General features: G+C 41.9%; 1 protein-coding gene across 4 annotated transcripts in view; it reads right to left on the bottom strand.

The window, feature by feature from the left end:
- ELMO1 (engulfment and cell motility 1) overlaps window positions 1–15,571 on the bottom strand; it is a 583,367-nt gene that overhangs the window by 384,455 nt on the left and 183,341 nt on the right. For all 4 annotated transcript variants that reach the window (XM_069588027.1, XM_069588028.1, XM_069588030.1 and 1 more), the window contains exons 6-7: window positions 12,239–12,408; window positions 669–704 (exon numbers count right to left, since the gene is read on the bottom strand). In XM_069588027.1, the coding sequence (XP_069444128.1) occupies window positions 669–704; window positions 12,239–12,408 (206 nt within the window). The remainder of the gene's footprint in view (window positions 1–668; window positions 705–12,238; window positions 12,409–15,571) is intronic.

Raw genomic sequence — 15,571 nt, 5'->3', positions numbered from 1 at the left:
AAATAAGGTGCACATTTTCAGATGCTGTTCAATCTTCCTTCTCAAGCTGAAACTATATGCTTAACAACTGGGCAAAATGGAAATTCGTTCAGCCTATTACAGAAAGTTTATAAGATCCTATTTGGACTCCTCTTGTTTAGTGAATAATAAAGGCACTGAGGAGGGAATACTCTGAGAAAGAAGTTTTGAGATCTCCAGGCACAATTATCATGCAATTCACAAATATATGGGTGATTGAACATTTTCTCAGACTGAAAGTAAATAATTTTCCTTCCATAGTCCAATCTTCAATATTTTTATGTGGATCTTTTTCTTACGTCATTGAAGAAAATCAAAGATTTTTTACTTTGAACATTACATAGGCCACAAAAAAGAAAGGTTTTGTTTAAGGTAATACATAAAATTATGCCTAGCCTTGCTCCAAGAGAAGGGTAGCAACCCTGATGTGATCATTCTGTGGTTACAAACACAAAACACTCTACCACAAAGCAAAAAGAAAAGGGAAATAATTTTTTTAAGAACCTGTTTATAAGAACATCAAAAAGAAAGCAAAAAAAAATCACTCAAAATATCTAGACACATAGTTACACAATCAGAGGACAGAGTTTAATTGTTCAGAGAAGAAGGAAGTGTTACATCATCTGTATCAACAGATCAGAAATTCTTACCAAGGCTTCATGATCTTCTGCAATTTCTGGTATCGTCTGTGAAATTCAAAAACAACCATGTAAGGCGCATGCATGACAGCAATGGATTTCACACAAATTACATATTATGAAGAAAGCCCAGAATGAGCTATATGACACTTAATTCATTTCAAAACATTTCTCCAAGTAATAAATTTGCATTTATTAATGATACAAAACAATCAAAAATAGGGATTAAACTACTATAACCAACCTAATGCAATCTACTTTTGAATAAAGGCAACAAAGGGGGCTTCCCAGGTGGCTCAGTGGCAAAGAATCCACGTGCAATGCAGGAGCCACTCGGGACGATGGGGGTTTGATCCCAGGGTCAGGAAGATCCCGTGAAGGAGGAAATGGCAACCCACTCCAGTATCTTGCCTGAAAAACCTCATTGTCAGAGGAGCCTGGTGGGCTATAGCCTATGGGATTGCAAAGAATCAGCCACAACTTAGTTATTGAGCATGCACACAAAGGCAACAAAAACACTCCCTTTGGCTCAGAATGAGCACATATTCAACTAAGGAGGACATCACTAGAAATAAGGGGGAGCATATTTTCAATGAAAAAGTAGAGCCACAAAGCCTTAATCCAGTTGTTCTTTAAGTATATGCTCAACAGGAAAGAAATAGTTGATTATCTTTCTTTGGTAAAATGCCCACTAATTCTACTTCCTCTTTTCTTAGAGGAAAAAAAAAAGTGCTTCTTCTGAAGGAAGACATTAGGAGACAGTGCAGCAGTCTTGGATGACAGCTGGACATCAAGGATCATAGCCTGCAAAACAAGTACACAATCAACAAAACTTGTCTGCAAAATAGGACACTTATGTTTCTTAAAAAACTAAAGATTAGGTCAAAAAAATTAGGTAATAAGTGATTCTATCCTTATTGAACCACTTCCCATTCCTCAAGCCTGCCAAATTTGTCTGGCATTAAGTGTATTCTTCCCTCAGTTGGGGGAATACCCTTCCCCTCCTTGTCAGACCAGCTAAACCCTACCCCACATTCATTCCAGGCTCCTCTGTGAAGCCTCCCTGACCTCTGGTTTCCCCTCCTTGACTGGACTGAGTATGGCACCCATGTCCGCAGTGCTGAGAATACACCAGGCATTTGACTTAGGACATCTCACAGCCCTTCCAGCACCATGAATGCAAAGGCTGGCTCTGTAACTCAACTACTAACTATACCATCAGGCACATGCAGAGTAGGTATTCAATTCAGAAGAAGTTAAATTTCACATTTCAACCACATAAATGCAAATGTAACCACTTCAGAAACCCAAATGACCACGAGGTGATCAGATCTAGTATTTGATAAAACTGGGGAGTTAAAAATGTAGGTAATCTTGCTCTTCCTCCCCTCTTTCTCCTCTTTTAATTAGCTTTATCAATAAATAATAAATAAAATTAATTAAATAATATATTATATATATATTCAGTGTATACATATACACTGAATAAATGCACTACCTAAAAGTTGAGGGTTTTGTTCTATTTGAAGGACTTGGACTGAAGCCCATAGTACAGCCTCTCAAGATTGTTTCTGAGGGACTGCTCCAAGGCCTTAAGGGAAGAATCAGTATCCAAAGGAATTTTTGCAACAAAAATCAGTAGTCAGAACATCAAGATTACTGTTAAAGACAAATCAGACTTCTTAAGCTAGTGGAGTTAGTGCTTTTCTAATACTAGAAGATGTAAGAGTCTGGGCTCATTGAAATCATTCCTTTGATAAGCACCTTAACTATCTAGTGAAGGAAATGGCAACCCATTTCTGTATTCTTGCTTGGGAAATCCCATGGACAGAGGAGCCTGGTGGGCTACACAGTCCATGGGGTCGCAAAGAGCTGGACGTGACTGGGCGACTCTCCCTTCACTTAGCTGTCTAGGGCCAGTATTCTGCTTTTCTCCATCAGGAATCCGCACAGGGAGGGGATGCAGCTGCAGTGGTTTATGGTTTGATGGCTCTAATGTCTTTTTTTTTTTTTTTTTTTTGGTGATCCAGTGGTTAGGACTGGGCACTCTTGAGAAATCTGTATGCAGGTCAGGAAGCAACAGGTAGAACTGGACATGGAACAACAGACTGGTTCCAAATAGGAAAAGGAGTACGTCAAAGCTGTATATTGTCACCCTGCTTATTTAACTTCTACGCAGAGTACATCATGAGAAACGCTGGACTGGAAGAAGCACAAGCTGGATTTAAGATTGCCGGGAGAAATATCAATAACCTCAGATATGCAGATGACACCACCCTTATGGCAGAAAGTGAAGAGGAGCTAAAAAGCCTCTTGATGAAAGTGAAAGAGGAGAGTGAAAAAGTTGGCTTAAAGCTCAATATTCAGAAAGCTAAGATCATGGCATCTGGTCCCATCACTTCATGGGAAATAGATGAGGAAACAGTAGAAACAGTGTCAGACTTTATTTTGGGGGGCTCCAAAATCACTGCAGATGGTGACTGCAGCCAAGAAATTAAAAGACGCTTACTCCTTGGAAGAAAAGTTATGACCAACCTAGATAGCATATTCAAAAGCAGAGACATTACTTTGCCGACTAAGGTCTGTCTAGTCAAGGCTATGGTTTTTCCTGTGGTCATGTATGGATGTGAGAGTTGGACTGTGAAGAAGGCTGAGCGCTGAAGAATTGATGCTTTTGAACTGTGGTGTTGGAGAAGACTCTTGAGGGTCCCTTGGACTGCAAGGAGAGCCAACTAGTCCATTCTGAAGGAGATCAACCCTGGGATTTCTTTGACTCTTCCTTTGAACCGTGAGAACATCTGCCCAGTTCCCTCATATCAATGAATAACATACATTGTCATAACATATGCTCAGTTTTATATCTGTATGAAAGCCATGCTTTTACCTTTCCATGATAATTACCTTTTAATTAACTACTTTTTAATAAACCTCAATTGGAGAATATTCTAAAGATGGCTGACCTATGATCTTGAAAGTGTCAAAGCCGTGAGAGAACAGGAAAGATTAAGGAATAGCTCCAGACTACAAGAGATTATACTAGGGAACCAGTGGTTGAAACTTACATGAGTTGTCTGGCAACAGGAGGTCCCAGTAAGGAAGAAAGTGCTGCCACTAAAAACTAACCAGAATTCAGGAGGGGCCCAAAGGAGGGTGGAGAAGCCAATCCATATGTCCCACCAACCTCCCGAAATCCTTGCTGGAATCCATCTTGGCTGAGAGATTGCACGCACAACCAGGAAGTATGCTGAGTCAGACCAAATATGGGGCACAAGCAAGATGATTGCCCAGGGACAACCCAGAAACTACGCATAACCATAAAACCTGAGATTGTGGTCCACAAGGCAGAGCAGTTATTCTGGGTTCCTGTACCACCTTGTTGCTCTCTGTCCAGGCACCCCTTCCCAATTAAGTATTTTTTCTTTTATTTTGTCAGTACTGTGTCTCCTAGAACAATTCATTTTTGAGTGTTCGACAAGCACCTACTGTCCAGACCTGGAAAAGGTCCCCCTTCCTGAAACAATTAGGAGAAGGCAGGACAACTGGGTGCAAGGGGCTCTCTGGGATTAGATCTTTGGAAGGGACACAATCAGGACAACTGGTGAAACTTGAGCTTGCAACTTTCCCATTAAATTTGGAACTGTTAAACTAATTGAACAAGCCACCCTTTAGAGGAGGCGGCTCTAATACTCTGGCTGCCTACATAATCAATCCAAAACCCGAAACCTGCAAAGGCCTCCAGGTTAGGAAATGGAAACCTAAGGACAAGCAACCAGACTTGACTAACAGTCTAACAAGGCCCTTGCTTGTTTCCACTTCTTCTCTGTAAGAGACTCTTCCCTCCCCAGCTAGCTCCTGTGGATAGTGTTCCTAACCACTTCCAGTTTGGCACTGACCAATTCTAACTGATTTCTGTTCAAATATACTCTAAAAATGTTTTGCTATGGGTCAGTTAATCTTTTAAGAGAACTGCTTTAAAATTAATGCTTGTCAGAGATGTGTGTGTGTGTGTGTCTGTGTGTGAAATATATAAAGCAATCAAAGCAATTTTTCAAAATAACCTTCTGGCCTCAGGCCTGTGCATCCTTAGGTATATATAAGCGTGTGTGTGTGTGTGTGTGTGTGTGTGCGCGCGTGCTACCCCTGTAGCAGATTCTGGGTTTAGAAAGTTCTTGACCAGAGTACAGAGAGAAATTCAGTGTTTCTCACTTCTCTACTTCCTCACCTTGGCTTCAGAGAAACATAAGCAGAAGAGGAATTTTTTGTTGTGATGTCTGTTTTTTATCTGAAGTTCTCTCTCTTTCTCTCCTTCTCCTTCTCCCTCTCTCTCTGTCTCCATATATATCCACTTTAAATAAAACATAATCAGGAGAACAAATGATTCTCCAAAAACAATGCTTCACAGTGATCAGAAGCCCCTCACCTTAGCCCAAGCTGTGGCATCCTTTCCCCAGCAGAAGACAAGCTCTCCTTTAAACAGGCTGTATGACCCCTTCTTACTTCTATTATGAGAGTCATGAACAAAGACACAGAGACAAAGCAGAAAGGGATGGGGAGGCGGAGTTTCAGCATAAAGAATTTTCTGCCACACAACCCCCAACAAAGCCCAAGAAGGTCGGCCCCTTTGGCATTAGTGATGCAAATTCCTGGCAGGGCCCCAGAAGGGCTGCTCCTGTTGAAACTCCCTGAGCTCTGTGTCCTGCAGCGCCAAGAAGGCAGACTGAGGGAGCTGGAAGACTCAGCCAGCTTCTCAGCTGGGGCCCACGGACCACACAGAGCTGCTTCTTTCTGGTTCGGCCTGGGGAGCCGCTGGCTCCTCCTCATGGCCTCTGTCCGAGGTGAAGTACAGGACACGCATGGTGTGACCTGCGCTTGGCGGCTGGCAGAGATTCCCTGATCAATTGGGCCTGGCCTGGACCTTCCACAACAACCACGGTTTATAAGAAACACTGAATTCTCAGAAGCAAGAGCCTGAGTTAGAGCCAACAATCCATGTCCGTGAAGCTTAGCAAAGTCACTTTCAAAAAAGAAATTTACCTTTTGTGTGAAGACAAAAAAGGTCACACATAGTCCCAAACTGTCATATGCACAACTGTGTCCTCCCCCTCCCCACCCAACAACACACACGTTCTGTGTCTAACCCAGTATCAGAAGTATCTGGCATTCAAAGAATACATACTTAGCTAAATGAATAAAACCTAGAAACCCACTCTCAAGTGTGGGTGCCAGGCAACATCAAGGCCAAGACATCCTTTTGCATGCTTAATTTAGATCATCACTGAATTTCCACACCTGACACACAATCACAACTCTGACTCCAGCCAGCAGAAAGTGATCTGCATCCTCAAAGTTTAACATGAAACTGTTTGTATATTAACAATGACAATTTATAGAAACAACACACATAGCTATACACACACCCGAACATCCTCATCTGTGTCATCTATATGACAGAATGGGGAGGAGATTGACAATTTATATAACAAATGTGGCTTGTTTTTAGGACAATTATTTAAGGGCTTTGCTGTGCTGTGTGCTTAGTTACTCAGTCATATCTGACTCTCTGCGACCCCATGGACTGTTGCCCGCCAGGCTCCTCAGTCCATGGGATTCTCCAGGGAAGAATACTGGAGCGGGTTGCCATGCTCTCCTCAGGGGGATCTTCCCGACCCAGGGTTCGAACCCAGATTTCCTACATTGCAGGTGAATTCTCTACCATCTGAGCCACCAGGGAAGTCCACTTAAGGGAAAGAGTCCCATAGTTATTTTAGGTATCTAAAATAACTATGGGACTCTTTCCACTGTTGCTAGTATAGCCAAATTTTGGAGAAATTACATCAACTAAGCAAATAAAAAGTACTTGTAAATTCCCCAGATTAGTGAAAACTCCTCAAATACCTCACTGCTGTTTTTCTTAGGAAAGCCAGAATCCCTAAGGAAACACCAGCCCAGTATTGCCCAGAGTGTTAGGAATGGACATACTCCTACAAGAAGGGTAAAGTACAAATTAGGACATGTCAGCAAGCTATGGGGCTGTTCTTATTTTAAAACAGCTTGAATACATGCATATCCACTGAATTAGTAATTTTATTTCAATAAAATAATTATTCACAAAGATTCTGCTGAAAGAAAAACCGATGAGGGAGTGTTCACAATCATAATAAAACCTCAAAACAGTAAATATCCAACAATAGGGGAACAGTTAATTCCACTCTGCATATCCTTCAAATTATCACATTACACTGCTTACCAAGTGCACTTAAACAGAGCTTCAAAAATGAATTAATAGGTAGACAACAACCTAGAGGGGAGGGATGGGGGGATGGGAAGAACGCTCAAGAGAGAGGGGATAGATGTATACACATATAGCCGATTCACTTTGTTGTACTGCAGAAACTAACATAACGTTGTAAAGCAATTATACTCCAATAAAAAATAGGCAGACAAAAATTACGAAGGGAATAATATTTAACGACATGGCACTATTGCTAAGTACAAAAAGCAGATTACAGAGACCATTAATATTATAATTCTACTTTTGTAAAACCTGTGTCTGTGTGTGTAAGCCTGTGTGTGTGTGTGTATCTATAAGAATGTACAAAAACAATATACATCCAGATGTTAAAAATATTTGCCTCTGGTAAGGCAGAAGACAAATGATTCTTATTTGTTTCTTTCCGCTTACTTACATTTATTTTTAAATAATAAATGAGTTTTTGGTAAATATATGGATTTAACTTTTTTCACTCTTAACTTTTCTGCCCAGGGTGGTGCTACTGCTTACTCATATTCCAAGGGCGTAATTTGCCTGTCATATTGCCAAGTGGGAAACTAGAAGGATCCTGCCCTTTCATTCTTGGAAATGTTCCTCTGTTCTTCTGATTGTTGAACAGCAAAAGGGCACAGAGTAAACCATCCAATTGTGTGTGTGCACAGCAGCACAGACAAAGAACACGGTGTTTAATTAAAACCCTAAGAAAAGCAGTGTTATTCACTACAATGGATTTAAAGTTGCAGGTACAATTTTTTTTCTTTCAAATAAAACAAAATGTATCATTTCCGAGAATCTTTTAATATCTATCCTTAAAAAAAAAACACACAGAAAACAAAAATAATTGCCCATTCCTTAATGGATACCATTTCCTGACTCAGGCTGGAGAAACAAGTTTCCCCAAAAATGTATATGCTTCCACATCTATCTTTCAAGCTGACACTAGGAATGGAATTTCAAAATTATACAAGAATGGAAAAATGAAATTCAAGTTTTAGACACTGTGTTCTGCCAAAGTGTCACTGCCTCTTGCTCCTTTGTTGTTCATTTTTTCCCTGTAGTCTCTCCTGGTACCAGCTGGAAAGAGACGTTAAAAAGCTCAGCCTTGGGTAATGGCAAGCAGGCAAGCAATCTTTGAATCTCATTATAGCTCAAAGTAAGAAGAAAAATTCCAGCTACATTTCTTCAGTGTTTCCTAAAAATTTCCACAGGTCCTGCTCAGGAAACTGCTGCCTTTCCCACCTGGAAGTCTGCCCAGGAGTCATAAGTAAATGCCTTCCAAATTGCAGGATCTATTTAATTTGTGCAGCTTCTTTCTATTCCAAAGGTTTCCTGTTAATTAATTAAAGTCTTGTTTAAGTTTAATTGAGAAGCTGAGTTTCCCTATGACAAAAAGGTCCTTCTCTTTTCCTTTTCATCCGAGCAAAAGATCTGAAAATAACTGTTCATCAAATGAGCAGCTTCCTAGCATGAATGGCAAGACCTTGCAGAAGGAAGGCAGGAAGGTTGTACAGCTCCAGTGCCCTCTTTACTCCTTCCCTATGAGTAGTGTGACTTTGAACTTATGTGCAAAATGGTGATGAGGGCACACACCAAGGTCATTCAGAGAGATATCATCCCTTCCCAGTAATACAGTGTGACGGGAAAGTGTCAGAGACAGTGCAAACCAGAACACACTCAAGATCTGGTCTTGAGTTCTGTTCATCTGTCTGCAATCAAGTTGCATATAACAAACTGGGATGGCTTACAGATTATAAATAATTAAAATATGAATGAGTATGATACACTTTGCCAAAAAAAAAAAGAATTCAATTACTGTGGTTCACATAGAGTAAATTCAGTATTGACATGTGAAACCTAGTGATATAATTCAGATCTGCTGTCCCCAATGTTCATTGTGTAGGCCACTCTGTAAGTCAAGATAAATTACAGAGTAAGGCAACAGCACAGATGAAAACCACTAAGGTTGACAAGGCCATACATAGTATCCGTTTTTACTCTTTCTCCTCTCAAGCACAAGTGGCAGTGTCTCCTTGATGAGCGTCATGGGGTGAACTGTATCCCCTGAAATTCATATACTGAATTCCTGTCCCCTATACATCAGAATGGGGCAGTATTTGGAGATAAAGCCTCTAAAGAGGTGATTAAGTTAAAATGAGGCCTGTAGGGTCCTAATCCAGTCTGACTGGTGTCCTTGTAAGAGGAGGCAAACTGGACAAAGAGACACCTCGGATGCTTTTGATTAGAGTAAAGACTTTGTAAGGACATAGGAAGAAGGCGTGCATGCCAAGGCACTTCAGTCACGTCCAGCTCTTTGTGACCCTATGGACTGTAGCCCTCTGGGCTGCTCTGTCCACAGGATACTCTAGGCAATAATGCTGGAGTGGGTTGCCATGCCCTCCTCTGGGGGATCTTCCCCAGACCCAGGGATCAACCCATGTCTCTTAAGTCTCCTGCATTGGTAGGTGGGTTATTTACCACTTGCGCCACCTGGGAAGCCCTGTAGGAAGAAGGTGACCATTAGCAAATCAAAGAGAGAGCTACAGAAGAAACCACGCCTGCCAACACCTTGAGCTTGGACTTCCAGCCATCAGTACTGTGGGGATAGAAATTTCTGTAATTTAAGCCATCTGCTCTGTGGTATTTTGTTTCAGAAGCCTTAGCAAATGAATATAATGAGAAACTAAAAAATTAAAGCTCCTAGCATGCATTCTCCCTCATTGTCAAGTATATAACTGCCAACCTCCAGAGGTTCTGGAGCTCAGCTCCAGTCCTCTATTTAGGGTACAAATCCCATGCACTCTGGTTTTTGGTGTATGGACCATTGTAATTGTAATTATGATTGCAGTTCTAATAAACCTGGAAGTATTAAAACAATGTCATTCTGAATATGCCATAGCTTAAGCCCCTGGATACTTAAGTATCTGTGGCAGAACCACCTAATATTAGCAGGTTCCACTGAAACTGGTTCTAGTACATTGTTTTTGATATGTCAATGGCTGAGATTTAGATAAATCAATAAATGCGGGAACACATTTATGTTTTTGTTTAATATATTACAAATGTATTGGAGGCAGGAGCTCCCAGGGCTCACTATCCCACCAGAAGCAGTAATGGGTGTGAAGCAGGGCCCACCATGTATGGCAAGCTCATGAAGTCATCCACAGTCACCAGTGAATGCGTTTGTAATCACAACTCGCAATCCACTGTCCACTAGTAACAAGAAGTGAGGAATCTGATACACTCCTCACTGGATTCTAGTCTGGAGCTTCAGACAGAAAGAATCCTCTTTCTCCTTTTCTGTGGGTGAGCCTCATGGATGGCTAAACTTATTCAACTTCCCTTCAAGTTGCTGCTTCAAGCACCAACTCCAATTTACAGTAACCACTTTGGATTTTGATAACATCCAGAATCTGAGATTCCCTGTCCTACTCCAAGTCCATGTTTGCCAAAAATTTAGTAAGCTGAGTTTTAGTCATCATTTTAAAAATAGATAAGGAGAGAGTTGGATGCATCACTGACTCAGTGGACATGAATTTGAGCAAGCTCTGGGAGAGTTGAAGGATAGGGAAGGATAGGGAAGCCTGGCATGCTGCAGTCCATGAGGTCACAAAGAGTCGGACACAACTGAGCAGCTGAACAGTAACAACAAAATAGATAATATTGTCTACAACTGACCCTTTCCAGATCACCCAATCCTGATTCACAGTCCTCTTGAATTAGACTCCCCGCCCCCATTATTCACTCCTAGATGTTTTCTCTACTTGTCTGTGAAGTAAGAGCCCCCCCCACAACTCCAAACTCGAGAACATTCTAATATAGGAGATATTTCTATTATTATAAAACATGCTTTTTGAAATAGAAAGAAAGAATCTTTTATTAGCCAATAGCAGAGGCTAAATAATGCCAAGCGTAGGAGGAGACAGGAAGGAAGAAAAGAAGGAAGGAAGAAAAGAAGGAAGGAAGGCAGTGGGCTGAGACAGGTTTCTACTATGTACAATCATCAGGTCATTCTTTAAATCACCACATAGTGAAGACAGATTTAAATGACCCAGGTTTAAACTGCAGTTCTCAGTGATCTTTCCTAATAAATACCTACCCCAGCTCTGCACATTATTCATTTGGCATATTACTCTGTAGTTGGCTGGCTCAGCATCCCCACAAGGTCTAACTGGCATACTCTAATAGTCTTTACCAGTAGCACCTGACCATATAGAAATGAGCAGTTTCCTGTGGACCCTAAGCTGTCATTCTGTGGTCAAGGGAATGATCTGTCCACACATATAAAAGCTAGGTCCATCTAGCTTCTTAGACTCCACAATCACACCACAGAATCAAACCTTTCCCTAAGAAGATGAACTCCTCAGTCAGAAATGCCCATTCCTTCCTTGCTCAGGACAGAACTCAAACTCCCTAAAGCCCATTCACTGACACCCTCCTGTAAGGTTCCATGAGATATAACTGGTCCAACCTCTAGACTCCCAGTCCTCAAGAGGAATTGCACCTCAACTGAATTTTGCCTCTAAAAAGTTTTGGATGGCAAGATTCACATCTTGTAAAATTTTCCCGACTTCTAATTTTTTGTACACAGGGGGTACCTAATAAATGCTTATTGTGCATACATGCTAAGTTGCTTCAGCTATATCCGACTCTTTGCCACCCTATGGACTGTAGCCCACCAGGCTCCTCTGTACGGGGGATTCTCTAGGCAAGAATACTGAAGTGGGTTGCCGTGCCCTCCTCCAGGGGATCTTCCAGACCCAGGGATCAAACCCATGTCTCTTTACATCTCCTGCATTGGCAGATGGGTTCTTTACTGCTAGCACTACCTAGGAAGCCCAATGTTTATTGTACTTAATGGTAAATAACTAAATACATATATTTGATCAGTCAAATGTTAATGTAAAAAAACAATTACTTTAGGGATGCTATTTAGACCTGATTTAAGACTCTGAAATCTAAGGAGGTATTCTAACTTTCTTTAAAAATGGAGTCAGGGGAGGAAAATTCTTTTTGCAGATAAGCAAAGGATGTGAGGGATTTATATTTTAAAGAACTATAATTTGTGTTGGAAAGGCCCTTAGAGATAATGACCTAATATTTCTCCTTCTGAATCTGAAATTTCAGACTGTGTTAGATACTGACTAGTTGGTGGGTGGAGAACGTAGTGATCCTTAACAAAACCACACCCCACACACTATCTTAAACGCCATTTTTTTTTTCCTGAGCCTAGACAATTTCTGGTATTTAAAACTAGAAATTCTAAGAACAAGGAAAGTATACCCAGAATGAAGTCTAGATAAAAGGTGCTTACTCGGTGCCGCTTTCCACCATCTGTGTCAGGAGAGAGATGCCATCCAGATTTATAAACTCCTGGGCAAACGTGACATCTCGGGAAAGGCTGGCCAAGTCCTTCAGGGCTTCCAGCTTGGCATCCATACTCGATGACTGGATTCGCTCATGGAGCTGCTGGGCGTTTTGAGCCTCACCGGAGAGAAAAACAAAGCAAAGAGTGTTCACAGAGGAAACCACCACAGATTTAAAAAAAAAGAAGAAGAAGAAGAAGAAGAAACAAAGGCCAAATGCACAAGTTTAGTTAAGTATTACAAACCAAGGGAGGTTTCCAACCATAACGACTTCACCTTCAGGCAATGCTTGTCAATTTCACAACGAAAATCAGTTGCCTTTCTTTGACAGGACCCATATTCCCATCTCAAGGAGAAGCAAGAGCCCAAGAACAGTAAAACCCTGGAAATGGAGTGGGTATGGCAGTGTGGAGGGGAAAAGGGGGAGAATGTTTACTTTTTAAGTAAAATTATTATCTACAAATGACAAAAAGCTATTTGCTTAATTAAGCAATTGCACAAATTTATACAGCATGTTCAGCCGTTCAGTCAATACTCTGAGTAATAACTGCCTACACAAAATGTTCAAAAGCGTCATTAGACACCCAAATAATCTTTCAGGCTTACTGAAAATCTTCCAGCATAATACAACAGAGTTTGTAAATTCCACTTTTCAACAACATGTGTTTCATGCGCATTAGTTATTTACAGCATGAATTTAAAACAAAGTAACTAAACAAGCAAACAAAAATATAAAAAATAATTTAAAACCACATTAGCAGCTTTGCCTAGAATTAGAGTTCTCATTTTTAAGGCATTGGCACCTGGCTTCTACATGCAAGACAGAAATATACTGGAGGATCTGAATGTCTAAATAATAATGTGCCTTCACATTATATGGTTTTCAGGGACAAGCAACCTAAGAAAGCAACATTGATGAAGGGGTCTAATCGACAAAAACTCAGCCACATTGGGGAGGGGCCTCAAGAAGGTATGTTGAGCAGCACAAACGGTTGGTGCAAAGGAAAACCAGAACAGGCCTGGGATGTCTGCAGGGACAGAAAGAGGACCAGTGTGCCTGGGGTTGGAGGGCAAAAGGGAGCATGTAAGGAGGTGAGGACAGGCAAACAGACTGGGCCAGGTGGCCTAAGAAGTTCATGAGCAGAAGCAGCAAAGCTGGAGGAATCCTGGGTGGTGATGATCTTCCCTGACTGATAGGATGAATTTAAACATCTAGACAAATGTGTGGCACCTTTGGAGCTCTTAAAACAGCTTTCATATTCAAACACTGGCAGCAATGAATATACAAATGCACACATATTTGCATAAACCTGACCCAAGGAAACAAATCAAGATATAGCCCACTGTTATTGATAAATTGTAATGTTCTGCATAATTTTCTGTTGCAAGCTTCACTTTTCAAATTTTCCATGAGTCTGTAATATCTTTATATTTGGGGGAAATTTTACATTATTAAAAAATAAAATAGCCTTAGTTTTGATTTTCCAAGCAGTTAGAACAACTGAAAAAGACTCTAATAGCTGTGCGGGTGATTGTATCAGAGAGTAAGTATTATTTTCGGGCATTGTCCTAGGATAGAAAACAAGTTTCATCTTGAGTCACTCAGATAGCATGGTGTGGCTGCCTAATGTCATGGGATAAGAAAGTTTTGGGCCCAAGCTCAGAGGCAAACAGTCTCTGAGGGATCACCAGTGGACACAGAATAGGTATATACAGTAGATGTGTGCCAAGTATTTACCATCTCTGCTCTTTAAGGTCCTAATTAGAGCTTTTCCCAAGGAATTTCCCAAATGGTTCTGGGTCCATGATACCAACTAAGAAGTAATCAAAAAAGTCTATAGGTTCACAGATATTTTCAAATGTGCACACAATATTGCCCAGCAATCCAACCAAGTTTTCCTGGAATGTCTGCTGTGTGTGTACTAAGTCATCAGTCGTGTGTGTACTAAGTCATCAGTCATGTCTGACTCTTTGTGACCCTATGGACTATAGCCCGCCAGGCTCCTCTGTCCACAGGATTCTCCAGGCAAGAATACTGGAGTGAGTTGCCATGCCCTCCTCCAAAGGATCTTGCCAACCCAGGGACTGAAGGTGTGTCTCTTAGTCTCCTGCAATGGCAGGTGGGTTCTTTACCACTAGCGCCACCTGGGAAGCTCCTTCCAAAATGACTCACACATTTTCTTCTTTCCTTAAACTCCCTCATTTCCTTCTTCCCTCACACTGGTGATCTTGCCTTACATTTTATTGAGGAAATCAAAGTAATCAGCCAGGAATTTCTGCATCTTCCTATTTCAAAAAGCACAGAGTTCCTTCAGCTTGCTGTTTGCAAGGACACAGCCCCGGGGCCTCTGTGCTCCTGCTCTGCTTCTTTCTGAGTCTATGCACCTGACCCCTGTTTCCTGTCCAAGGTCAATTGTCCCCTCATCCCCAGCTCTAGAGCGGCCACCCTCTCACCTCTCAGGCACTCTGCCCCTACTGTGTCCCCCTTTCTTTTGTACATCAGTCTCTGTGCAGTAGGTCAGGTCCAGCTGCAAACATCTCTAACAGACCCTGTTTTAAAAACAAGTGAAAAGGTGTGTACATTTGTCACACCTTTGTACAGTGAGTCAGTTTGCTTCCAGCCAGGCCCTCGTTTCACTGCTTCCATTTTCCACAACAGTTCTGGAATTAAGAGTGGGTCTAAAATTGCCACGCACCTCACCTCACATTCTCCTCCTCACCTCCATCCATGAGCTTCCATACTCCCCGCTCTCTACCCAGACAACGTCTCCATGACGCCCTGTCTACCTCGCTCATCTGGCCCTCCTTACCTTCTCAGCAGACCTCAGCACACCTAAGTGTCCCTAACAGACTCCTAACTGCCGGGTTGACGTGTCCTCATGGACACAGGACAGGCATCTCCAATTCTTCATCTCCCGCTTCCTAAACTTTCTATTCCAGTAAGCAGCACTGCTACTGATTGTGCCCAAATACCAGGGACATCCTCGCAGTCTCCCACAAGGAGAACCACAGCCCCGGGATCAGGAAGTGCTGGGGCTCGCCCTCCAACCCTCCTTCAGACACTCCACGTCCAGACCACACAGGCAGCCCACACCATCGTCTCCAACTGGCACTGCAGCCCTGTCTCCTAACCTGGCCCCTTGACATTCGCAATCTGTTCCGGGGCAGCACTCAGAGTGATCCTGTCCCCTCTCTGCCTAAAAGCTTCCACTGGCTTCCTTCTGTGTTAAGCTCATAGGGCGCCGGCAAGAAACAGAACTTAAGACATCCTACCATTTGCT

This window comes from Ovis canadensis, chromosome 4 (genome assembly GCF_042477335.2).
Source record: "Ovis canadensis isolate MfBH-ARS-UI-01 breed Bighorn chromosome 4, ARS-UI_OviCan_v2, whole genome shotgun sequence".
NCBI classification, from domain to species: domain Eukaryota; kingdom Metazoa; phylum Chordata; class Mammalia; order Artiodactyla; family Bovidae; genus Ovis; species Ovis canadensis.
This window is presented reverse-complemented; position numbering and strand designations above follow the sequence as displayed.